This window comes from Camarhynchus parvulus, chromosome 1 (assembly GCF_901933205.1).
Source record: "Camarhynchus parvulus chromosome 1, STF_HiC, whole genome shotgun sequence".
Lineage (NCBI taxonomy): Eukaryota > Metazoa > Chordata > Aves > Passeriformes > Thraupidae > Camarhynchus > Camarhynchus parvulus.
Window position 1 is genome coordinate 81,502,781 of NC_044571.1, and position 27,648 is coordinate 81,530,428.

Consider the following 27,648-nt stretch of genomic DNA (forward strand, 5'->3'; position numbering starts at 1 on the left):
TTATTTATTTGGAGAGTAAAACAAATACGACTCAAGATTTAAATTGATACAATCACGTGTTAAAAAGGTTTGCAAGCACAACTGACACAAGTTATGAAATTATTGCAAAACTGAAGTATATGGTGTTGGATTTCTCATCTGCAAAATAATGATCATTTAAGTACCAGATGCCATCCTATCATGGAAGAGAAATACAAAATTACCATCTTCTTGGGGCTACAATACACAAAACTTTGAGCATAGTACAATGAACCACATTTCAGCCTCTGCTTTACACGTATTTCTGGAAGACCTCTGATCACAATTTGCTCCTAAGGGAGTTTATTTAATTATGCATAATTCTTAAAGAAAAATCCTGCAACAATGTAAAAAATGCAATGAATCCCAGCATCTATCAACCTTAAACAAGACATTTCCCATGGATCTCACATGTTTTTATTCTTTATTGAAATAAAGGACTACTTACTTGATTAGCCATGTATATTGTGAGAAGACCTCTCCTATAAACAGAAAAGATAAAATAAGTGGATGAACAAATATTTTTTTCAGACTGAAGAAAAACAATTTAATCATTAAGAATATTTTATTAAAAAAGAGGATTTTAAAAACAGATTATTGATGGAGGATGAATCATTACCACCTTATAGAAAAATGAGTGCAAACACAAAAATAGCATCTTGATAGCACAGTATCCACAGCAGTTAGGAATTACAGGAACCAAGTTATATATAGCAACTGGCTACTCCACATGAGTCCTGAAGCTGTCAGAAGGAGCAAGGAACCCTGAATTACACACAGCACTTATCACAACTTAAGCCTACACATGAGCCAGTAACATAAGCATGCAAACAATGACCTAAGCCTAAGTTAAATTGTGAATTTGCAGCAAAATGCTTGTGTGTTAACTTCTGTTTTGTAATTGGTGCTATGCAACTCCAGGCACCTTAGCCCTTCTGCCTACAATATCAGGAAATGTTTTCTACTGAGACTGATGCACAAATCTTGGCTCAAGCCAGTTGAAAGTCACAGTGCCAACAGACCCCTGGAACAGTGACCACCATCTTCTCTTCTAACCTTTATCTACTTTTTCCACTCCTATTTTTTAATCTGTCTGTGTCAGCCTACAGCTCACACTGTTCTTTAGGAAAAGTGCAAACTTGAGCTCAAGCTCACATTTTTGTTGATTCTATTGCAGCACAAGATGAAAACTGAACTTGACTACACAGATGTGAGCTACTCCAGTAACCGACTGCATGGTAGGGTCCAGATGAAATTAAAATTATTTCCTATACATCAGTCACAAGCCACCATCACCCTTGAGAAAGTGGAAGACATTACCATTGGAGGTATGCTTTGCCTTGAATTATTCCTGCTCTTCTGCAAAGATTTCATTAGAAACTGTGGGCAAAGGCTGGAACACACAGTTTCAGTATTCCTACTGGACCGGTGTTCTTATCTTCTCGAGTTTCCCACCAGCCTTGCAGTATTTGGGATTTTTCTCATTGACCCCACTGGTCTTACACAAAAAACTTGAATATTTTTGTGAAGGCACTACACGTTCAACTATTAAAGTTTCTCAATATGGAATTTTGTTTATAACCTGACTCCTTATTTGTCTTCATTTCATTTGGGATTTTTTTTATGATATTGCTACTACAGAAGGTAATATATAGCTGAAGGTTTAACCTACACTTGCATGTTCCATTGTCATGACATTTTAAATTTCTAAGCATTCATAGAGTAATTAAGAGAGCCATGTGTCAACATAACATATCCTGCTATCAGTTCAGTTGAAGAAGTGAACAAAACAAAAGCACAGATAGCAGGAAATAAATCTGTATTGCACAGTTCCCAAGCTTGATTCATCCAAAAAGTTTATTCAGTATTTACTAACCCCCATGTTTACATGTCCGTAACTTTGTCAAACTACGCATCCAGATCAAGGTTTTTCACAGCAGCCATCTAAGCTACAGGGAAGCTACATTCCACTTAAAAGTTTTACTGCTTCCACATCACACTGAAGTTGCGGAAAGCAATAACACAGCATACTGACTTCCACAAGTTGCTCTCTACTCACAGAGAAGATGAAAATTTGGACTAAGTTCAAAACTTTAACTAGCAGAATCAGTTTGTTTCATGGTAGTTTTTTTTTAAAAAAAGCAGAATTACAAATCTGCTCTCTGTATACCTTCTCTACCCAGTACCACCCTGTGCCAGATACTAGAAACAAGATTCTAGCATGAAAGCCTAAGGAAAAAAAGCCTGAATATAAAGATTTGATGGGGATGAGGCATACAAGAAAAGAAAGAAGACAAAAGGTAGGGAATATGGTCAATGAGTATTTAAGCAAAATAGCCTCTTATAACTTGCAATAAAGCATCAAATACTGTATAACATTTCTGAACAGGAAGGAGTAAAAATTCACCTGATGTAATAGATAAATTCAACTCTCAGGCTGGTCTGCAAACATTCACCAAGTCTTTCAGTTCACTAGCTCAAGTGATAAAACAATATTGGTGCCCCAACCCTCCTGAGCAGCAAACTGCCAGATAATACACGGTTCTATGTACTGTAAATCTTATTTTAATTTGTTTTCAAGAAAATATACTGGATATTTCCCGTTTCCTATATTTTCTCTTTACCCCTGTAATAGCATTAAAAATTTATGATAAACATCCAAACACTCAGCCGTTTGGAAACACAGAGATAAACCTACCCATAAGAGCTAACCTGGTAACCCAATCCACTTTGAGTATTCTGGAAAATGTCAGAACATCGAAAACATCCTGTAGTAACACACCTGTAAGGAGACTCAACTAGCAACTGAGCAACAGATGCAGCTTTCAGAGTACACTCTGTGTTTACAGTTGTAGATTCTACAGTGGGCACGAAGCAGGATGATTATTGTTATGTGCACATAACTTACTTAGTGGATTCTCCCCTGCAATCTCTCTGTCATGCAGGCAGGGCTTTTTAGCCTCCCACTGAAATTTATTTAGTCTTTTTTAAAACACTAACAAACTAAGAACTAAATGAGTTTTAGTTTCTATTGTAATCCCTTTGGGGGTAAAATGCAACGCACCAACCACAAAGACAAAGAAAGGAAAAGGGGCTAGAGAAGAGGAAGGAAAGAACTCAGAAGCTGCAGTGCAGCTGCAGCAAGGCCAATGTGAGAAGTAGGTGGCTGGGAGGAGACGAAATGCGCAGACAATAAATTTGTGCAAGGAAGTAACTTCCGGAACTGAAAACACAGCAAGTTGTTACATAACGTCATCTCCAATTGCCTGCAACAAGCCTGGCTGTGAGGCCCAGGCCAACTCCAAGCAGAAAGAGTTTCCTTTCTCCAAATTAATTCTGTGACTGTTTTAAAAATAAATAGCCCCGTGTTTCCATGGAAAAGGGAAATAAAGGGGAGGGGGAAAGGGCATTCTTCCTGGCCCTGCGCAAATGTGATCCAACAAGCCTAACCCAAACCTGAACTCTGCTGTTAAAAAGCAGTTGGAAGTTCAGAAAATGTTGCACTATTTTGTAGCAATGACAGCTGATAGAAAACAGGACAGAAAGATGGAGGTAGGCCAAGTAAAAGGGTCACTGGTACAATCCAAGGACTGTACTAAAATTGCAGCTGGTAAATAGGGGGAGAATATAATTGGGAAATGGTATTAGGAGAGCAGGAAATTATTAAACAATAAAAATAATTAGTCAGCCATGTCTAACCACATGCTTTGGGGAGGTTTAAAGATCCTAATAAACAGCTTACATTTCACTGCTAAAGTCCATGAACCAGCGCTGAATGCTAATCTTGGCAACACCAACTCCAGCAGGTGGCTACAGCAGTGACAGTCTGGCAAGGTCACTACGGGAAAGCCTGACCAGACACACACAAATCCCTGCTGCCTGCTCTTCCTCCATGGTTTCTGTCTTAGGCCATTTTCTCCAAAGCCTGTTTCGTAAATACCTTCACTGTGGCTTCCCACTGATTCCCAGCCACCTCTTCAACTGACATTCTCTCCTATACCCAGCTCTGTTTCTAATGACATTTGTGTTCTTTAACTCAGGAAGGAAAAACATGAGCTAGGGGTAACCTTAAAGCCATGAGCAGTAGACCAAGGTCCATCCCACCAGTTTCTTGTACTAAATTAAAGAACCAAAAAAATGCTTTGCTGAAAAAGTGTTAACAATACCGGTCTCCTTCACCTGAAAACGGAGGCTTGTATGAAAGTAATCATGTTTTAGTTGCTCTTAAATTCAAGTCTCAAAGAGAAGTAGTGTTTAGTATACTTTTCACTTTGGTGAAAAGTACTTTGTTTTTCCTCCTTTTTCTTCCCAATTCACACTTTTAAATGAATTTTCTAACATGCTTGATAGAGAACTGAGTAGGCAAAATTTCAGAGTTTAGTTATCCAACACAGGTCACATTATCTACAGTTGAATAATTCCAATCTTGCAGATTCCACTTTTAATGGTTAAATTACAAAAGACCATAGGCTTCTAGAAGATAATTCTCTTGTTCATTTATACCTTCCTCAAAGAAAAGTTTAACTCAATAAAATTTGCTTTTTGGACAACTTGGGAACATTCAGACCAAATTATAACAGCAATAGCTCCTAAACTATGGTCTATAAACCTCAACAGAGAACCACATATTTTTGTTATTGCACTGCCCAGAGGAAAGAGTCTAAAATAACTGCTAAAAACCCCAAAAAGCTACAGGATAAAAACAACAAGGAAACCTAGCAGTGTACTGGGCTGTATTACCAGAAGTTTAGGTAATACAGTCCAGAACAGGGGCTGTAGGAGGTCAAGGGAAAGGATTAATCCTATTTACTTGGCACTCACTACACCACAGAGCCCCGTGCCTGGTTGTGGTCCCCAATACAAGCAGGCACTGATCAGCTGGCATGGAGGACCAGCAGTAGGGCTGGGCAGACTCCCACCTGACCCAAGGAAGACAGGAGAGCACTGGAACAGGGACTCAGAGGTTTGCAAGGCTGACCAGACAAATCCCAGGCAAGCTGGATTGAATTCAGCACCAGCCCTGCTCCAAGCAGGAAGCTGCACTAGCTGAATTCCCAAGTCTTACCTGAACAATTCTATTTTTCTACATAAAAAGGTGAAAAGCAACTTCAAAATATTGTCAATAATTATTTTCACAGATTATAAAATCAGAAGAGATTACAGTGATAAACAATCTGTTTTCCTAATGAATATAAAACACGAACTCTTCTTTGGTGAATTAGCCATATACTTAAAAAGATCAAATTTGTCTTTTAAGTATTTCCAATCACTGATACATTATTTTATGGGTACTCATCTTTACAGTTTGCACCCTAGGACAAGAATTAGTCTGGTCTCTGAAAACAGTTACATCTTTGCCTTCCCTGTAACACTACCCCCTCCAGCCAAGTCCCCCTCAATACCATTTCTTAAACAAAAACTGAACTCCTTCAGCTTTTCCACGGTGTTCCCTAAGTTTTTAATCATACTTATAGCTCTTTGCTAAAACGGTGCCAGTTTTTCAAAATTCATCTTTAGGACTTCAAATGAAAATATAGGAAATACAAACAGATTAAAGTTCTCCTATCTTTTGTTTAACCAAAAGTATTTTAAAGTCAAAGAAATCATTGGGTGCTGCTCTCAGACTTTGTATTTGCCTGTGAGCAAGGTATTTATATCTTCTTGTAAGTGCTGTAAACTCTGGAAAACTTGTTTGATTGAGGCCAAAGTCCAATTTCCCTTACACGTGAGCAAAAAATTCTATTTGTGCCAATAGAAGCAGCAACTGTCCAAATCTGCCTGCCAACATATTGTTTGTGGAACACTTTGCTGAAGAATGTTTTCTTGCTCAGCTTGATGGGCTATAAAATTCAAAAAATAACTCTATTTTCACAAGCAGCATAAGCTTTTGCTTCATATAATAGTAAATCATACAAAATACCAATCTTTAAATACAACCAAGATTGTTTTTTCCTACAAAACTCATTGCCAGTTCTCTCTCATTTATGGTTTTCCTTCAATGTATTTATGGTTTCCCTTAAATACAGAGATGTTCCTAAGCTAAAAAAAAAAACAAAACACAACAGCACCATCCGCACACACACAAAAAAAAACAACCAATCAACCTTGCCTGAAGGTGGGATGAATCCTTAGAAAGTACTTACACTCATGGAAATTTTACCATAAATTAATTATTGCAACAGAAGCCCTGAAAGAAAATTTCGAACAGAAAGCAAACACCTTCTCTTTCTCTAAAAAGCCACAGAAGAGAGGAAGGACCTGCCATTTTTAAGCTGTATCTTTCTCAATATTTATTCTTCCTTCTGAATATTTCTCTCTTTCATACATTTTGCCTTGCCCAGCCCATCTTTTGTGTCTAATAGCAGCACTCCAGTTCCTAGAATTTCCTCATGAAAAACTGGTTTTGGTGATAGGAAGTTTAAAGAATTGTTTTCCCTATTGCCTTTTTTCAGTTTAACCACAAACCTTTCTGAGCGGACATCCTGAAATCTAACATTCACTGCAATTAATTAAATTTATTTGAACTACTATAACTGCTCTTTTTTACCAGTATTGTTGTTCTTGTAATTGCTTTTTTTTTGTCTTGCTCAAAACTAAAGGGGAAATAAGTTAGCAAGTCAGAAATAACAGGAAATAACTACAGCAAGATGAATACCACTGTGTACAGAATGAACACAAATTGACTGAACAGGCACCTCCTTCAGTGAGAACAGCCCTAGGTGTGAGCTATAAGAGGAAGCCCCCAAATTCACCCCCAGAGCAAGGGACACACCAGGGCAGGTACACCCAGGCCCCATCCCTGCTACAGCCCCCACAACCCAACACACAGCAGCAGCAGCCAGCAGCACAGGGGGATAGAAGGAGCCTGAGGATGGATATAGCAATATGTTAAAAATCTTCATGTATGCAATTAAGAGAACAGGTTCTCTGATTAAACATCTAATTGATGGATGATGTTTCTCCACATATGCAATAAATTTAAACAGCTGGTGGGGCAAACACCCAGAAAATAAAAATATCCAACTCACTGCTAAGACAAGAGCAGTTTTAGCTTTGCTATAAAGCTTTCTAACTTCATCCCCAGTCCAAAAGTTTAAACTCCTGATATCTGCTTTTCCAAAACCTCTTCATGTTGACAAACCAAGAAGACTTGACCCAAAAAGCAGGTACTAGAATCAAACTCACCTTTCCTTGTTACCTATACAACAAAATCTGAACTATACATGACTTCTGTAACCATTTTTTTCCATAAATTCATTATATTAGTTCCTACAAAATCAAGTCTGAATTTTATATGAATGTCACTCTTCACTGAATCTGCTGCATATTCTGACACTTATCAATGTTTTTTAACTATTTTTTATTATTATTCTCTACAAGTCTAAGAAATCACAAATAAAACTACTTTTATAAGAATCTCTGGATTCAAAGGCAAATATGGGGTGGAATGTTAAACAAAGGTAAAGAGCATAAAACCTTTGCTGTACTCACTTGTTACAGCAAACCAGTAATTTTTAGTGATAAATATTTTCATCTATATGCATATATCATATAAAAATACATATATTATAATTACATATATATATATATTAGTAAATGGCAAAACTTGAGAACATTTGTCTTCTTTCAATTTAAAAGAAAAAAAGTAAGAAAAAGAAACATTCAAAAAGAGTTAACTCTGGCTTTAATTTCTGAACATAAACTAAGAAGCTAACATAATAGTTTGTAATGGCTCCCCAGACAGGACTCACGGTCTGCAAAAACAGGAAGAATTCCTCCCATCAGCTTCAATCCCTTCCCTCCCACTGTAAAACACCACTTTATAACCTGCAGAATTAAGTCAAATACACAAATCACAGGGTTCCCTGAAATGAAAGAAGTTAAAACGAAGAGGTAAGAGGCAGGGTTTTCTCTGCTTTACAGCAGCTTAACACCACAAGCGAACCCAGCATAGATGTGGAGTTCTGATTGCATCCCTGTAATAACACAAGCACTACAGATTATGTTTAGGGTATCGTTAATCTCTCACACCCACCAATTTCCTACTGACAGCTGGAGGTCAGCAGCAAAGTCCTGGTGCAAAAGTTCACTTAAAATCAGCAGGAACAGACAAGCTTTCAAAATAATGCTGAAAATTATGAAAACAGACCTAAGCAGTGAGTTTTCAAAAAAGAACATGGTAACTTTTCAACCTAGTAAAGACCAGCAGGTAAGTCTTTAGCACAAAAATAATGTTCAGAACCTCATCTCAAAAAAGTACAGTTTAAGGACTCATGACCTACTTTTTTTAAAAGGAATATTCCTTTAAAAGGAATATTTTGGGTTGTTTAAAGTAGGAAATGGACACTTTGCAACCTGGAGAAATTGAAATTGCTCAAAACTGTAAATCAGTAATTCTTGCTCGGAGCACATTACATGTTAAACAAAATGGTTTTATGCAAATACTCAGAATTTGTTGCTCTTAAAAGGAAATAAAATAAACTCAACATGTTCTATGATTTGAACACATGCCAAAGAAAGGGTATGAGAAAACTGGAATGGGAGAGAAGCCAAAACTAAAATATATCTACAGTAATACATTCCAGTTAAATTAGTACCGATAATTCTTACAGGGTTTCCAGAAAGTGCAACACAAGATAACATCTATAGTTCAATTTTTTTAAATTCCTTTATGCTGTATTTTATACAGATTTTCTTTCACTATTCCCTCCCTCTTCCTTTTCTCTGAGTTTCTCTATGGTATCTACAGGGCAAAAACAAACACTGACCTACAGAGGGGAAAAAACCTCTTAATTTAAGTGTGATTTAACCTCACAAGATTCCATGAAGAGATAAAAAGATTCCAAAAAGCTTATTAGTATTATAGAATGACTGACTGGGAGATAACAGAAGAAAAACAAATTAATCAAACCTCAAGAAAAGAAATGAAGGATTTTGGGATTTTTTAAATTATTCACATTCTTGGTACAGAAGGTCTATCTAGTGTTAAGTAAGGCCCCAAATAACAATTTCTTTGCACTGTTGATAGTAACACTGAACTGTTTTTAATCAGCTCAGTCAATCACAAAGAAAACACTCAGTTCTTTCTGGGCATGGGCTGTTTGGCCACTCTGTCTGGAAGGTATGAGCATAGGGCACAAAAGCAAATACTTTTGAACAAAACTGCTTTGGAGGCTCTCAGCAGCAGCAGGTCATTGTTTAATGTATTCTGTTGGCAATCACTACCACTCCAAAGTAAAATAGGACACTATGGACAGAACAGTTAATAAAAATTAGGAAGAGCAGGACAGGGCATGGAAAAAATTCAGAGTTGAAAATATGTCCAGTATTCATTGGCCTTGGACATATACTCAGTGTATTTTGAGAGTGAGAAGGCTAGAAGGAGGAAAAATTTGTCATATAAGGTCACTCCTTCAGTTGACAGCTTGGGGCTGTCCCAATACCAGCTGAAATTTATCCAGTATTTGACCTATTCTTCTCAACCTCTACCCTCTAGCCCTTCTCAAGTTAAGAGCCCTTCAACCACACCCTACCTGCATATCCCAAAACAAGCTCACAGCAGCTCAGCAAGAAGCAGCTCCAGAGGCTTCCCAAGAAGCCCCTTGGAATGGCTGGCTTTCCCTTTCCAATTCACATTCTGTGCACAGTTTGGGACAGTCCAGTCCACAACACAAGTTTTTTGATAAGCTACTCAAATCATCAGTTATTTCTTCTATTTCAAAAGCCTTAAGCAGCCTGATACTGTTTTTCAATTCTGTTACACTAATAGCTACTGTAGTGTTTGCATGTTTAGAACGAATTTTCTCTTTAGAGTCATAATGTTTTAATGTTACATTTCTGATAGGATTATACAGTTTACAAAGCACCTGAAACAATTTGTAAAAAAAAAAAAAAAACCTATTTGATTTGACAAATCAATCTAACCCCAACAAGTAACTATTGAAGCTTTTCACATGGTGTGACTAACTTGTAAATGCCCTTGTATTCAGCAACAGCAGACTAGCACTTCCAAGGGGAGTAGTGTATGGATTTAGACTTGTCAATATACAGTGACATTTGCTTTCTTCCCTCCCTTTAGACCCTCTAATGACAGCCTATTAAGTAATTTTAAAAACAGGCTTTAAATCCAGTTAGGAACTATTAATTTAATCACTCAGAAGACAGATGAAGAATGTGCCTATTAAGAATGTGCCTACATCCATAATTGGGGTCCCACAAGGGGTCCCAAGGAACAGCAACATCAGAAATCAATGTGAACCTTCTCTAGAAAGGCAAGCAAACCACACCAAGTTTGACTGAGTGTCATTTCAACACATCCCTATTGACTGAGAAGCCAGTGTCTGGCAGGACATCAATACTGGATGATGTACTGTGCCAGATACTACAGACAGATGTTAACGAGACATTTCACCTACCAAAGAGAGAAATAAACCATTGCCAAGTCCAGTTTGAACCTACTATTTTCTGGCATTAAGCTCAAACATCCAAATTGCCAACAGTTGATATTGGAACATTTTTGCTAGCTCCTCAGTCCGTTGCTCAGAAGGAATGAATAACAGACACCAAAGAGCTTAAAAGGAAAAACATATCACTGAAGCAGCAAGATGGAGCCCATATAAATTCCTTCACATAGACCAAATTATGCTGTACTACCTGACAGTACATATTGTTTCAGTCTTTCACCAAAGCTGGAGCAGTCTGGATTGCAATAACAGGTACTGGCCCAAATTCATGAAACCTGCCTAATACCAGGCTCACCCTTTAATACCATACTGCTTCTTAGACAGACTGTCTAAGTGGTCCTGCTTCTTAGACAGACTGTCTTTAGGAGAAGGTTTTAATGGCATACACTCACTTTATCAAAAAAGATTCAATCTGGAATAGAGGTCATTAGATTACAAGAAACACTACAACACATGGCATTTTATTTCCTTACCAAAGGAAATAAAAACATGTCATTTTCTGTCCTGGGATGTGGAGGGGAGAGGCCAGGAAGGGGAAGTAAGATGTTTGGCCTAAGAATAGTGCTGTAATCTTTGCCACAGAAAAGCTTTGTGTGATTACTATTAGCAAACCATTACCATTCTAAGTCTTTACCTTCACACTTTTCCTGCTGCAGGAGCTAACAACAACCTTAGTTCCTTTGGAACAATGAGGGTCCAGAAAAGTCAGTTCTTTTACAGAGGGTTTATAGGTGTGGCTTGCATAGAAACAAATACTTAAGCTGCTCTCATCTATAGTACCTAAAAACAATATCCTACAAGCAGATCTGAGGAACACCGCACAGAAAATTTCCCTCCAAGACTTCCAGCCACTGCACTGGAGGCATGCTAGGCATGGATATTATCTTGCCAGGTAAATGTCAGCACTCAAGCCAGCTCACCTAAGCAGCATCTGAAGTCTATTCTATACTAGCAGAGTATTTATTATTCCCCCTCTGGGAGCTACATGTTACACACAAGCATTCAGACACAGAAGATGTATTAAGTGTTTGCTTAAGCCAAGGAAGTCCAAATGAGTGTGTCCTGGATGCTAGTGCTGACCCGACAGGACAGAGTAATTAATCCACTCTTTGTGTCATTTGAATTTAAGTCAGACTCACAGAGTAGTCCAACGTGCAGCAGCAGTCTGAATTTTAACATTTTATCTGTCAGCATTTCAACAGGACTGTAAGTTTTACAAATTTTGGTTTGGGTTATTTATGGCTAGTGATGAAAAACAAAGAATACAAAATTATACTGCTATGCAGATGACTAAATCATTTTTACTTAAGTTTTCAGCCTACAAAGTGAACATATCAGAAACAGATTTGCCAAAAGTGGTTCTTGAAATCATTTTTAAAAATCAAACTTTAACTACAATCAAGTCTAAGTTACTCATGGAGCCATGCAGAAAGACAGGAAGGCATCTGCACAGCCACCTGGGATCTATCAGAGCTTGCTGCTTGACCTGAGCACCGCCCTTTGTTCACCCAGGCTGGCCCCATGTGCACTGATAGAGTAGGCCAGAGTTTAATGGGTGCTGCCCAAGATGTCTTTACATTCATGAAGCAGCCACATGGCTGGTGCTGAGCCTATGCTGGTAAATCCTTCTGAAACTCAAGAGATGTGGAGGCCACTGAGCAATTGCAACCAAATAGTCCGGCATGATCCATCTCAGCCCTGACTAACAAACCAGAGAGAAAATAAACTCAGTCTCTACAGACTCATCCAGATGCTGCAATGCATTCTGCAGTGTCTCCAGAATCACAGGTATATATTTCACATGGGATCTTCCACTATTCTTCCCTGTTTGCCTCTGTTATCCTTGAAAATGAATTGTCAACTATAAAGCTGTAGCTGCTCTGCTGCTCTTCAACTTGTGCAAGACTTCAGCTACCACACAAGAAAGCTGAACCAAATTTTTACAGCGTTCAAATGCTGCAGCCTAAATGTTAAACTTGGTTGCTGAATACTTAAGCAGAAACAGTAAAGTCCTGGATCGTTTATAACCTGGACTGACTGACTACACATGTATGGAACTGTAGTCACTGATTCCCAATAAATCTTCTTGCTCTGTTCACAAGTAAAGAATTTACCTTGCCAAACTTTTGCTATCTCAAGTGGATGAAATCTAGTTTAAGACAGTTACCTAGACAGTAATGAGACACAGAATGGTGAATCATGCAACTGGTGGGAAAGAAATGACCAGTATGAAATAGAAACACACATTTCAGATAGTTAGGAAAGTCCAAGTGATGAGTGCAAACACTTCTTTTATCCAGAAGTATGAGGATTATACCCATATCTTATGTGTACACACAGAATCACAAGGAGTAAAGGGCAAGAATGAAGGATAGACTTACTGTAGGAATAATTATGAACACCATACAGGAGAGAAGATCTTTCTCACACAGTAAACCAAGTGGTTTCCACAGTTCATATAAATGAAGCAAATTTTACTCTGCAGCTACTTTTACAAATGGAGCAGACAGTTTATACCATGCCAGTAACACAGCATTTTTCTATGACCCACAGAGAACAGCCTCCTCCTTCACACAGGACAGCCTCACAATATGGCTACAATTTAAATGACAGCCTTTCCTTCATCCACTAGATGGGTGACCTGGTTACAGAAGGACATCAAATAAGTTAAACAGGACTTGCACTTTGTGAACTCACATTAACTGTGCCTGGTGATCATGATGTTCCTTTAAATGCCTTTCAATATTACCCAGAATAATCTTCAGAATGTTTCCAGAAACTGAGGTTAGACCAACAGGTCTATAGCTTATTGGGTCTTCCCTCAGACCCTTCCTGTACATAGAGTAACACTGAGAGGTCCTGTTGCTACACCCAATAGTTCCTTCAGAACTCTGGCATGAATCCCATCAGGCCTCATGGACTTGTGAACATCCAGCTGATACAACTGGTTCCTTACAATTTCAGTGTCTGCAAATGGATTGTACTGATACATGTGGTACTCCAAATCAAAGAACTGAGCAGCCTATCAATGTTATCAAAGATGGAAGCAAAAAACAGTCTCTGCTCTTTCTACATCTCTATTAGTCAGGTGATCACCTTCAACAAGTATCAATGTGTTTTCTTTAGACTTTTCCTTGCTATTAATCTACTTTAAAAAGCCCTTCCCTGTGGTCAGATACAGCACTGACTAGTTTCAGTCAGATTTGAAAGGCCAAAAACTAATTCAAATCTTCTCCCTGCATATGCAAACCGCAGCTCTGTACTCCTTCTATGATACCTGACTGCACTTCCAGAGATCACACAGTTTCCTTTTCCTCTTGAGCTCCACGAGTTCACTGTTCAGCCAAACTGGTCTTCTGGCCCACTTTCTGGACTTACAACATGCCGCAATTGCCTGCTCCTGTGCTTAGAAAAGACAGTTCTTAAAAACTGACTATATTAATATTGATTTAACTGAACAGTTAAAAAAATGCCAGAAACTGTTTCTAGAATTAATACATGATTCAGTAATAGTAAGACAAACAGAAAACTCTCTGAATATATCAACAAAGTTATGACTGCCAGGGATATACCTTAGAGAGAGCACCAGTTGTTCTAGTTTAAAATACTAGCCTATCACAGGTTTTTCCATGAAAAATATCCCAAGAGCTGCCTATCCTGAGCTACCTGCCATTCACAATGTTGCCTCCATCACAGCACCTTTCAGACTGACTTCTGCACGCCCAGTCTTGAATGATCAGTTTCCCTTTCTTCTGATAACTTAAAGCAATCTGTTTTTGTGGAAGTGTCCCTGTCCATGGCAGGGGTGTTGGAACTAGACAAGCTTTTAGATCCATTCCAATCCAAAACATTTTATGAGATGGTTCTAGAACTATAGCACAGTAGCAGCTCTCCAAGCATGCAGCAAAACATGTTCAAATGTTCATGCACTGTTACTATAAAAACATAAATCCTCAAACACTGGCTTTCACCAAGGCAGTTGCTGAAGTACGATGAAATTTAACATATTTTGGTTTAGAAACAGAAACCTTTCCCAGTAACTTCTACAGCCTGGCTCCATATTCCACACCAATAATCACTCTAGAGGAGTACAATTCCAAAAAATTTGTTTCCCTGCTAGGTGTCCTTATCAGATTACACCACAAAATACTCATGTCAGTGATCCAAACTCCAGAGTTTTTTCACTACAATACAAAGAATATGGAAAAAATCACCCCTCAACATGGCTTGCTTTCTCAATTTCTCACTTGTATCAAGTACAACTAAAGCTTGCAAAAACACTTGCTGTGTTAAAAGAGTTTGTTCACTTGTTTTGATTACTCACCCCACCAAAATGGTGATTTATCTGTTTCACTAAAATATATCAAACTGAATAACCACAAAACATTTTTGAGAAAGGAGATCACCATCTCGAGTCTAAATATACTATACTACTATAAAGAAATATACATTAACAAATTTGTATTTGAATGTTACAAAGTTACAAAATTCATGTATTTCTTTACAGTGTATACTTTTTACGATTACAGTGCTGCCATATTCCTCCTTTATAATGTGTTTAGACTAATGGCAGTTATGGCAAGCAAATAATCTTAACAGCACTGAATGTTTTGTCAGAACAAACATAGAGTGTAAAAATTCTACATTGTTCTCACACAAATGTTTCTGTCACTTTCCCAAGAAATACATAGTAATACTTTCTTTCCAAGAACACTAAATATATGTGTGCATATACAGATCTCTTTTATAACACGCACTGTTGCACTGCTTTACTTTTTAAATGCATGTGCTTTAAATATTTTTCTAAGAGTCCAGCACACTGATTTTTTTTTATGAAAAATGCCCAAAGTTTTCAACTAAAAACATATTACAAATACTTGCCCAGAGCACGATTTTACAACCAAATTATAAAAGGCCTAAATCTCAAGTTTTATAATACCATCAGTAACAGAGTTGTAACTGTAGCGACGAGACAGGCGCCACTATAATGTTAACAGCCAGTATGTAAACACTAACACAGCCTAAGGAAGAAGCAGGGGCAACCCCACAAGTGTCCCTTCACAAATGCCACAGAAATTTTAGGACGTTGTAGTTAAACTTTCTCTAGCTTAATTAGTTACAAAAGGCAGAGGAAAAAAATCCAAAACAGCCAGGCAACAAGACAATTAATTTAATTAAAACTGGAATTGTGTCCCCTCTTAAAGCTTTATAGTTCTTGAAATTCATTAATACATGATTTCTTGAGCAAGAGTCCAATAAAATGAAGTTTGGCATTTAGCTACTAGCAAAACACAACTTAAAATGGTTCTGAAATATCAGCACATTTACAAAACACTTAGAGAACACAATTTTTTCCTAGAAAGTATTCACAGAGGACTTAAATACAGGCTCTCCACCAAGCTATGGTACTTCTTTAGAAGTCAGCAAGGTACAACTGATCTAATCAGATTTCCAGTAACAGGCTGGCTTCAGCCAAGTCTCAAATCACATTTCAACAGCTTGATTCACAACAATTTTAACAAGTATATTCAGTTACTTCCTTGCTTTCTAACAGTTTCAGTACTTCTAGAATGAGGTAGTGCCATGTCTTTCACTCCAAGCCGCATATCTTCTCCTTACTGTATGTTCAATTCTTGAGGATATCATTTAATAGGTGTTGAAAGAAATGACAGGAGACTGTAACTTGGAATTACAAACAGAAGCCAAAAGACATAAGCAAAATATGCTTTTTTAAAAATTATAAATAAAATTTCTTCTGATCACCACTTGGAAACATCTCCTGTAGGAGCCAACAAGGACTGTATGGTTAAACAGCTCCATACAAAAGTTAATAAAATGAATGTAATAATTTCCTAAGGAAACTCAATGAAATTAAAGGAACTGAATCATCTCTATTTTTGAGGAGACATTAACACAGCCTTTAACATCTAATACTACAAAACTGAATTCTGTGACAAAACAATTGCACACTTTTCTTTAATAGAAGATGTAAAACAGGTGAATCTGCAAAGAACATTATATTCTTTTAAGTACAATCATGCAACTGCACCTATTAGAAGCTTGCTTACATATTATTATATATCCATAGTTATTATAACAATATAAACATAAAGAATGACTAAAATATTGACAATTAATACAAATTAGAGCCAGTAAAAACAAAGGCAATACACAAAGCTTGAGAGCACTAGAAAAAGGGAAAAATTCTGACTTCCTCCTAGTGGAGTAAGGGACAAAAGGCATAGAATATGTGTTTGCAATGTGCAGATTCATAATCTCCATGTTTATGTATCCAAATCCAACTCTTATCTAAGAAATAGTTTTTTATCAAAACATTACTTAATCATAATAATGTGACCAGTTCCCTTTCAATAATCTTACAGGACATTTATGGATACACATACAAAAAAAGTTAAGAGGTGTTTTTATTCCTTGGCCCTTTCCACAGATCCTGATAAACTAGTTTTCATAGACAGGACAACTATATTTTATGGTCATCACATAGAATACACATGGACATATTAATGTGCCATTTATATCTTTATAGACCTGCAGGAGCATAATATAGTGCAGAGCATTTCCTGATTCTGTTTGAAGTTTCTATGCAATGGCCCCTCCCCTCCTCATTGCCAGTGTCCTGCAAATCTATAATTTCATATAACACAGATAAAATCTACAATCAAACTAATTCTGTCACACCTTAGAAACCATGTTCCTCCTCAGGATTATAATGTGCCTAGCCAAGCTATCTATCTCTTTTTCCCATTCTTCCATATGAATTACATACAACAAGGCTGGCACACATGAACAGCAACACTTGGAAGAAAATCTGATTTATAAGCCTGCTGTTCCCAAGTTCAGGACTGACAAGGACACTGCACAAGCAAATGCCAGTGAGGTACTTAAAATAGGGTATCCACTTGGGAAGAGATTAAGTGATTAAGTTCAATGTTGCTGCCAGCTGCTAGTAGCAATTTGAAGGGCTAGAGATAGGTTTATGAACTCAAGTCAGGACTTTTTCCCACTTCCCTGATTTTTCACTACAATTTGTTCTAAGCTGTTCAGCAGATAACTGAAAATGCCCCTGTGTCTCCATGTGAAACATCAGTTTCCTAAGGGACTGTGAGTCTATTAAAATTTGATTTTGCCTGTAACAGAAGCTAACAGGCAAACAGATGTGAAATCAGAAAGTCGTATTTCACTGTCAGCAGCAGCATTTTGCACATCATACGTAGTTGCCATCTGAGAACATACCAAACAACTTCGTATTTAAAAAAAAACCCTAACTTTCAAATACCTCTTGATATCCTTTAACAATCACTTTCGTTACAAACAATGACTCCACATTTTCATATATGTGTTATACTGCAATACCAAGATTTCCTTCATTCCTTTAACTGATCCAACATAATGTGAATTTTTAGACAAAATATCTTAGGTCACAAATCATGGATTCTGACAGAAAGAGGAATAACCCTACGGAAATTAAGTATTCTAGCATCATTCACTGCATACATGTTGTATCAATACTTTTGTCACTTCCACATACATCTGTTTCAACTTCCATTTCTTTCAAATTTCAGATGCTAAATAGAATCCTGTTCACGTCACAGCTTCCATACATTGCCAGAAACAAGTCTCGAAAAACCCATTTAATATAAAATTTGTTTGCCTACTCTTTCTGTTACTCTTAAAAAGCATAGCTTTGCAACTTTCTCATAGTTGTTTTGCTGTTATACAAAAACCTTGTACAGGTTTGGCCTCATAAGCAGTTTCAACTCTCCACTCACAAATACTCTGAAAGGTACAAGAAGGTCACAGACTGACAACCAGCCAGATTTCTTCCTCTTTAATGTTACCTAGAAATACTAGCAGTCAGGCACAGAAAAGCCTCACATAGTAACAAGTCTGTAGGAAAAGTTAAGCCCGTGTTACCACTGATAAAAGGGAGAAAATACATTTGCTCTCCCCCAAAATGATACTCTGATGCCAACAGAAGTGCTGGAGTCTAAGTAACTAGATAAAGTTCTAATAAAATGTATCCAATCTCTACAAAGTAATTACTGCAAGATGAAAATCAGTCAGCTAGAGAGGACATGAAAAAGATAATTAACTTCTTTGGTAATTTGATTATGATTATTTGGTAACTTAATTACGATTACTTTCTCTATAATTACATTAAACAAAGTGATTTAGAAGTGCTCCCATACTTCCAGAAACTCTTCCATGTCCTAAATATTCAAAAACAATGGCTCTAACGCATTCTTTTACAAGGACAGAACTTTGACATACATAAAACTTGGCATTAGATTTGCTTACTCCACAGCTGAAGTTCAGGAATGGGGCCTGACAGTGAGTCAACAACATAATGATACATATTTGCCATTATTTTTAAATGACTGCTTAAGGAAGTTTCAGACATCCACAGGAATCTAAAGCGCATTCACACCACGTGTACTACCTCCTTCACTATCTTTTTAAAAAGAGTAATCCTTTACCTTTCTTTTACCTTCTCTTCCTTAAATTAAACTTACTAACCAGCTGCCTCAAGCATCTCACTCCACAGTAAATTAAGAAAGTGTTGTAACTGACACTATTTATACAAGCTACCAACATAAATTGAATTTCCACCAATAAAACCTTACAAGCCAGGATTTCATCTGCCATCTTCCCTGGCACATTACAAATGGCAGCTTTGGGCTATCCTTGGATTACTTAGAGTTTTCTTCCCCCTCTTAATACTTTCATAATGAACTCACCTCTGACAGATGAACTTCTGCACCTTGCCTTAAGTGAAAGGCTTTGCTTTCTGTACCACTACATTTCATCCAATCTGAATTATTTCGACTCACCCACAATTTTCTCCACAATGTCCTGTAATTCCTCCATCTTAACCAATGTCAAGTTGTTAACTCAAGTCATCAGCATTCTCCTTCTTTGTGACTAATTACAAACATTGCTCAAATTATATTTTAAAAAACAAACAAGAACAAAACAAAAGTTTCATTAGGGAGCCCTAAGCAACCAAGCTTTATCAGGCAATTCTGAGCAATGCAATTGCACATTAAACAAAACAAACCACAAACATGAAACTGAATGTTTGTAAAGTGTTTTTTCACTGTAGCTTTCTAGATTTAAACTTAAGGTTGCAAAAAAACACTATTTCAGATGAATTGTAATATCCAGCACTCTGAAATAAGCCCACTGAACTGTCAAATGTCAATTATCAAACGACCAAAACAAGAAACATTATTATATTAAGCTGAAAATCCATAAACACAAGTCCTACCTGCTTTTCCTTTCAATGAGAATAGCCATGTAAGAAGCAGGTAAAGCTGCACCAAAGCCAGGAGACCAAAAGTAGAATTTTCCAAGTATCTTCCTGAAAAAGTAATTTAGACACATATTACATGCAAATGGAACATTCATGCACCACACTGTATTTTATCTGTATTACAAAATTACAAATTATTTATTAACTTTGTCTTCTTACAATTATCTGTGCTTACTAATAAACACTAATCGTTGTATTTTTACAATTTGAGAATTCTCAGAGGACTTGCCAAAGTGCTTCATAAATACCTGAAACACTTCATTAATGTATTCATTTCATTTAAGCGGCTACTTTTCTTCCAGGAAATCAGTGTCTTCCAACACATATTATTGAAAAGTTGCAGATACTAATTACAAAAAAATCTTCTAAAAGACCCTATAGACACTCATCTCTTTGCTACTTGTCCAAATAAAAGTAGGATGTTCAGGAAGATCTGCCTTGTGGAACAAGTGATGCAGTCAGGTGAGACAGAAATCAAATCAAATAATTATAATACATGCCACACTCCAAACAGACAATCCACTGATGCTAAAAACAGGAAAATGCACATTTACAGTAAGCCAAGGAATCGGTCTCTACATTACAAGTGGATGCAACAGTGAATTCCCAGTCCTATTAAGCTGGGTAAGCTCTCATTTTTGGCAGCTAGATCTGGATTTCTTTTAGAGTCCACACAATTTCAACTACCAAAATTCCTTCAACAATAAGAATTGAAAAAAAATAATTTGTTACACAAGTGGCAATATCTAAGAAAATCTTTCTATAAATTTGTGATTATTAAAGGAAGAAAGCCAAACTGCATGCCAGACACAATGTCACCCACCATCTTTGGTCTGCTGAGGAGACCTGCACCTTCAAACTTATTCAGGCCAATCATAGGCAAACGAGTCAGAGTTGTGACATTTGGTAGCATGATAAGAAACATACTTCAATTATACTAATGCTGCTCAGCTGACAAGCACAATCAGTAAGAAAACAAAGCACTACAATGGAGTCTGCCCTTCTAAAAACACAGCAAACAAAACAAACAAACAAAATGGCAAACACATGGTAGAAGAGGATACTTTCTTGGACAAAATTTCACATTGACAAGACAGAATAAAGAACCAAAATAATTAATCAACACCATCTGATTAGCTCACTTTCAGTCTTGCCGTCAAAGGCATGAGCAGCCTCATCTCATACTTCTGCAAAAATAACATTACCAGCGAGCAATGCCAGCTTATGTTCCTAAGTGAAAAGAGAGCCAGTGTATCAGCAGCAAGTGATGTAATGGCAATTACACACACTGCTCATTCCCACGGCTGCAAAAGGATAATTTCTCAGGATGACAATGCCAAATGCTGCAGGAGCTAAAGTTCATTATTAGGACTCTCTCAGAAAGTAATTACTGTATGAAGTTTCAGGGAAGTCATTTTAAGCATCTTAATAAGTATGAACACATCTTACCAGACACACCTGTTAAATAACAGAACAAATGCCTTTTCTGTGGGAAAGAAACAGTAATTTGTTCTTTTGGCATGGTTTAGAATCCTTTTACAAATGCCTGCATGTTTGGTTTGAGAAGATTTCGGAAACAACAGTAACACATTTTACATAATAAAGTCCAGTGGAAATAAAAATGTACAGTCACTAACTGAAACATTTAAACTTCTCCTAAAGTAAATGAAAATTAGGTTTTGTTATTACTTGCATGGTTATTTTCACATGTTCTATGGATAGAAATTGGAGTAAGAATGAGGAGTTCTCTATGAGATCATGCACCTAATTCCTCAATCTACAAGTTGTATATGGACGAACTTAATTACTCTAGTTGATAGACTAACAGAACCATGTCTTTGTGAGGTTTTACATGTAATTGAACCATAAACCTAAAAATCACACCTTTCATTTAACAGATGCAATGCCTGTCAACACAGGAACCCAGCACTTCCATCTAAAGCCCAGACAGATGTAGTCTGCTGGATCTCACCAGTGGAAGAGATTACAGCCCCAGCTGGACTGTCACACATCCTTCACAGAGATCATCACCCTCACTGCTCTGCCAACAGAGCAGCCTGTACACAGACCCTAATTCACCACACAAAAAAAATAGGAGCTAAAAGAAAGTCAGTCAAGTTAGCTTGGCAATCTCTTCCAAAACAAGAACATCTACCCACTGCCTAAGTCATGGCTGACATTGGATTTAGATATTTTTGACGTTTTACCCACCTGTGAAATTGTAAGAGTATTAAACAATGCCTGGAATAATTTTAATTCCACATTCTTGCCTAAAGTTTACATCCTTGAAAATTTTCATCCATTTCAATTTTGTAGTTTTTCCTAGCTGAAAGGAAGAAACTACCATGAATATGAGTTAACAGCTATAAACCCTTACTCCATTGCTTTGGTCTAGAACTCCAGGAGGGCAAGAGCAATCAACCGCATGAAGCTTGCTGGACAATGCTGCTTCTGAGTTACTGCTGCTGCTAGAATATACCTTTCAAGCAAAAACAGATATAAAAACTGTAGCATATGTCCTATAGTACAAATCTATCACATCCAATCTCTCATCACTATCTAGAACCAGATGGAGAGCATCTAGATCTTCACAGCCTCAAACAATCTCTTTCCATGGTTGCATATCAACTTCAGAAATACTCAGGCCAGTTATGCAGAAATAGAAGTACTGGTATTTCTTTGATGGTTTAAAATGTTTCTGGCCTAGATAATCACATACCATTACTCTTGCCCTCAGAGGCTACCAAAGGAATACCCTGTATCACACAGCAATAAGTTCAAAGAATAATACAACTTCAATCAAAATATTAGGAAAACAAACATTAAAAAGACACAAATTGGTTAAAAATAAAGGATTGAAATATCACATTTCCATCCTCCATCAATCTCCCAAGAGCAGGTGAGAGAAGCAAGCTTATATGACTCAAGCTGCAAGACAAGTATATTAAATACAAGATATTAAGTACATTTCAAGTGAATGACTTTTCAACATTATGATCTTAGGAGAAACTCTTAAAAAGGCATACAGAGCTCAGTTTGTAAAGGTGTCATGTACTCATTCAGCTTCCTGGTGCAGTCTCATTTTTTTCTCCAAACACCACTCAGTCAGCTCCTTGACCATATTCAAGTGCTGAAGTCACTTGTTCAAAGAACCTACCCATAACAATCCTCAAACACCTTCCTGATAAATAGCAGCTAGTTTAAAGCCTGTCCCTGAGTAAGGACAGAGCTGCTTTTTTACTTTGCACTTTATCAAATTCCATAAGTGATTTTAATCAACAGATCTTTCTGAAATAGATGAGACTCAGTTTTAGATTTCTGTACCCTAAATAATCTCACACAATCTCTCATACTAGTATTCAGCCCCTCTTCCAGATTCCTTAGGTATTCCAAAACAAAGGACATAACAGGAACTTCACTGCAACTTATTCTACTGTGGAAACCTATTATTTATGCCTTATTTTGTTTCACATATATTAACTACCTGCTAATCATTTACTAATTCCTGGAAGACAGAGGACCTTTCTTCTTGACGAGTCCTAAGCAAGCATTCTTGTCACAGGCACCTGGGAATACATGGAAAATGCACCACACAGATCATCACCAGGTAGGTACTCATTCTTCAAGGGATACAAGTTTGGACAGTATTTCTTCTCTGACATGGATAACAATCCATGTCAGAAAAAACATTTCTTCTCGCTATGGATAACAATCATGTTATCCATTGTTTTCTAAAATGTCAGTTAACAGCTCTTACATATCCTAATCACTTAATTGCTGAGGCTCTGAATTTCATTTTGGACAGAAAAGCTGCAAAATTCTCACTATATCTGGACATTCATGTACTTCAATAGGCACCATTACCATGGCTGCCTTAAATACTTGTTTTACCTCTATTAGTGATTTCAGTTCACCAGTTTCAATCAGCACTCCAGCCAACAACTTTTTAGTTGGAAGTCCTGCAATTGCAGGTGGTGGGCAGTGTGCAGAGACTCTGCCAGCAAGGATTCTCCTGCAGCTGTTTGCTCCTCAGGGGCAAGAGAAAAAGCATGTACACCTCCCAAGATGCTGGTTGGTTACCGTGCAGCTGTATAAATGGCAGGGTAAGCACTTACACATGTTTCTTGTCCCGTTTTTGGAATGTGACAATCATTGGAATTGTCCTTTACATGGTTCTGACCTAGGTCAACCCAAACAATGCTTCGAGGAGACTTGGAGGGCACGTGAGCTAGGCAGCATTTCCATTATAGAGTCTGCATCTGGCCATGCTGTTCTGGAGGTCAGAACAGTTTGAACTGCTATGCCTACATAGGTGAAAGTGATGCCATGCCAGAGCAAGACACTAATCTCTTACCTACTTCACTGACCAGCACAGGCATGGTCATGGATCTGTTAGATGGCTAATATCCTCTGTAAGAGGAACCGCTGAAAACCATACAACTTAAAACCATAGCAGCTTAATTTAGAGAATAACATTTAACTATAGCATTGGAATAAAGCACTGCAGATTTACAGGCAAATACATGGCAGAATAAGGAACAGCGCTCTCTAGTTCAGAGGAATAAAGATTAATCAATATTACTTTAACCTAGATTGCTACAAAACATCATATTCTTTAGAGCTCATTACTTATAGATGCACTTTGAACTTTGAGAATTATTTACTTGAAAACCATTCCACGGCTCCTCAGCCAACTCCTCTTCTTCTCTGCCTTCTCCTCCACCTTTGAAGGAAAGATGAGAGGCCTCTAAACAGATTTAGAAGTAGGGCATAAGGGGTTTATCTTTTAGCGGAGCTGGTGAGTATGCTGTGAGTTAACTTTCAAACATTCACAGCTCCTGTAGGCTTTACGTGTCTATGTGTAACATCTCTTACAATAAATTCATAATCATATTAATAAAAAGCAACTTTTAATTATTAACTATCCTGATAGTTACTTGAAATATATGCTGGAAACAGAATGCAGAGATGCCTTTTATGCTTATTTTTCAGAGAAAGTCTGTATCTTACAGAATCCCAGAAGCTGTGCTGGGATTTCCTTCACTTACGATCATAAGTACAAACTTGGATAACTGGATAAAGTTCAGTATAATTAAAAGTTACCACAGCCTCTGCATGAGGAAAATAGAAACCAATATCAAATTACATCAATTATTTCTACGAAAGACAGATTAGGCGATTTTAACTCCCCTCTAGAAATTATCTGAATTTCCTGTAACAATGTATTTTGAATCTGTAAAACAGAGAAAAAGAAGCAAAGTGGATACCTTTACTTGTTTACTCATTTAGAAGATTACAAAAATGAGAATAAAGTAATTTTTAAAAAACAAAGTTTCATATTCAAATGGTAAATTCAGAAATCAAGATGATTGCTGTAGCTTTTCTTATTTCAAAGCACTACAAACAAGTCAGTTAGAAAAAGAGAAAAATTATTATACAAATTGAAAAGTTGCACAAAAATAGCTTTATTACATTTCATTTTTAGGATAGTATACCAACCTTAGAATGCAAAAGCAAGCAATATACAAGGTCCCATTTGCTGTCAGAAAGGAAGTTGACTGCAAGATCTCAGGTAGCAGTTTGTACAAATAATAGTCAAGTTTTCGTTTCCTGAGAATAGCTGCAACCTGAGAGAGAAGACAAGAAAAAAAAAATGGAGGACAGACTTTAATTCAGTTAGGCACTTTTTCCACATGGTAAAGAAACAGAAAAACAGAAAATGAGGCATACCCACTTAAGTAGTAAAACAAACCCTATTAAACTTTATGGACAATACCACAAAGATTCGCTTTGAACTTGTTCCAGCCGTTACAATATTTATACCAGGAAATACATCAAGCAATATGAAATGGGAAGTATAGGAGGAATTTTATTACCTTCTTAACATTGGCCATAATTGTCAGAAACATTGTCTGCCAGATATCAAAACTTATAAGATGTTGATATATCTACAGAGTTCTATCTTTGAGACAATTGGACAATCACATAATTATGGTCAGAATTTCACTTAAGTAATCCAAATACACACTTTACACTGTGCCTGTGAAGTGGTGATGTATTTTTAAACGTTTTCTACTTCAATAAAATAACTGCAAGTCCTCAAGAAATATGACATTTCAGCTTCTCCCACATGATCAGCTGGGAGAACAGTACATTCCTGACATATTTCACAGAATTGGTATATTACCTAAAAAACTGCTTATAGCAGAAAACAGGCTCAATCTAAAGAATAAATATTCTTTTTGTTCAGTTTAATGTATGTCCCAGGTATTAATAAGAATAGCTTATTTAGTGACTCAAACACTAAAGGTCTTCAAACTTTTTTTTTGTCTACAGAAATTCTGCACTTAGCTAACAGGAAGATGTAACAAACCAGGCTTGTCTCAGAGGTACCCAGGGCTAAGACAAGAGGCAGTATGGGAAACTCTGGTTAGACCTAAAGAAAAAAAGTTTTCATCTGAGGGTGGCTGAATATTGGAGGAGATTACTGAAAATTATTGTGGATTGTCCACCTCTGAAGACCCTTGAAACTTAACTAGAAAAGTCCTCAAGCAACCTCAGGGCCTCCCAAGGTCCCTTCAGCCTATGTGCTCTTATGACTCCATGAAAGTATACTTTGAGTGCATCATGAGACAATTTTGCATTCTACTAGGATTATTATTTGCAAGATTGATCTCTAATGCAATACAACAATTATCTTTAGCTGCACTAATCTCCCCGGGAATCTCAAAAGTGGATGGAGTTTTTGGTCAATGCTTAGAGAAACAGAGCAAGCTTCATATTGCTAGTGCTAATGAGAAGAAAGAAAGACATCCTGTCAAACCCATGCTGCCAGCGCATCTCAAAGGCTTGGCTGTGAGACAGAGATATTCTCCCCAAACACTGTCCACTGAATAGCAAGTAGATGTTTTAGAATCAGAGATTGGCTGAAGATTCCACTAAAACTAACCATGGGAAAGTTCTGCCAAAATCTTACTTCCAAAATGAAGCTTGAACTAAGGATTAAGAGGAAAGGCATGAACAGACCTCTGAAAACAGATTTACACATTACTTAATCAAGTATCAAGACTGCTTTGAGCATAATGGATTAGGCAATAATGCAATCCAGATAATTTTTCTACTGAAGGAAAGTCTTAACGTAGTCTAAATGCCAGGTAACTAGATGCTACCCACTCAGCTATTTCTAGCATATTGTAGGAAGGACATGAACATTGGAACAAAATAACAATTTTTTTGTTTTAAGAACACAGTCCTTACACCAAAGCATGAAGCCTTACTCCCTCAGACCAAAGCGTAAGAAGTGCAACACAGAAAGATCGGTATCTTATAAATTAAAGTAAAAAAAAAGCTTATAAAAGCTTAAATTTTCTACCTGCTTTATAGACATCAACGAAGCTAAATACTGTGTAGGGCTGAAAGCAGGCAGGAGGAGACTATAGAGTTCTTCTACTCTTCTACTACCAGTGATGTGATTACATGGAAAAAATACCAGATATTTCAGGATACCATTTTGGTGTCCCTATCAGTGCCACACATTTCAGGAAAGTACTATTAAAGTGCAGAAAGGTTATGAAATCTGATGTCAGAATGCAGCGGTTCACGGCTCCCACTGGGATACACTTCACTCAAGTCAGCTGGGAGGACATTGCGATGAAAACCAAATTCTTACAATAAATGCACTGGTCAAGGCTTAGCAGTGGATGCCAACAGCAGAAAGAATGGAAGGAAAGGGCATTAGGACATCCAGTGGGTACTTCCTTGGCAAAATAATAATCTCCATAACAATGATAACAGATGCCTTGAAAAAAAAAAACTGGTCAGTATTAATAAAGA

The 27,648-nt window shown here is 37.1% G+C and overlaps 1 protein-coding gene across 1 annotated transcript in view; it reads right to left on the reverse strand.

Moving 5' to 3' along the window:
• Positions 1-27,648, reverse strand: part of TMEM135 (transmembrane protein 135) — a 155,942-nt gene that overhangs the window by 120,441 nt on the left and 7,853 nt on the right. The window contains exons 2-4 of the mRNA XM_030960739.1: positions 25,315-25,442; positions 19,771-19,863; positions 467-500 (exon numbers count right to left, since the gene is read on the reverse strand). Of these exons, the coding sequence (XP_030816599.1) occupies positions 467-500; positions 19,771-19,863; positions 25,315-25,442 (255 nt within the window). The remainder of the gene's footprint in view (positions 1-466; positions 501-19,770; positions 19,864-25,314; positions 25,443-27,648) is intronic.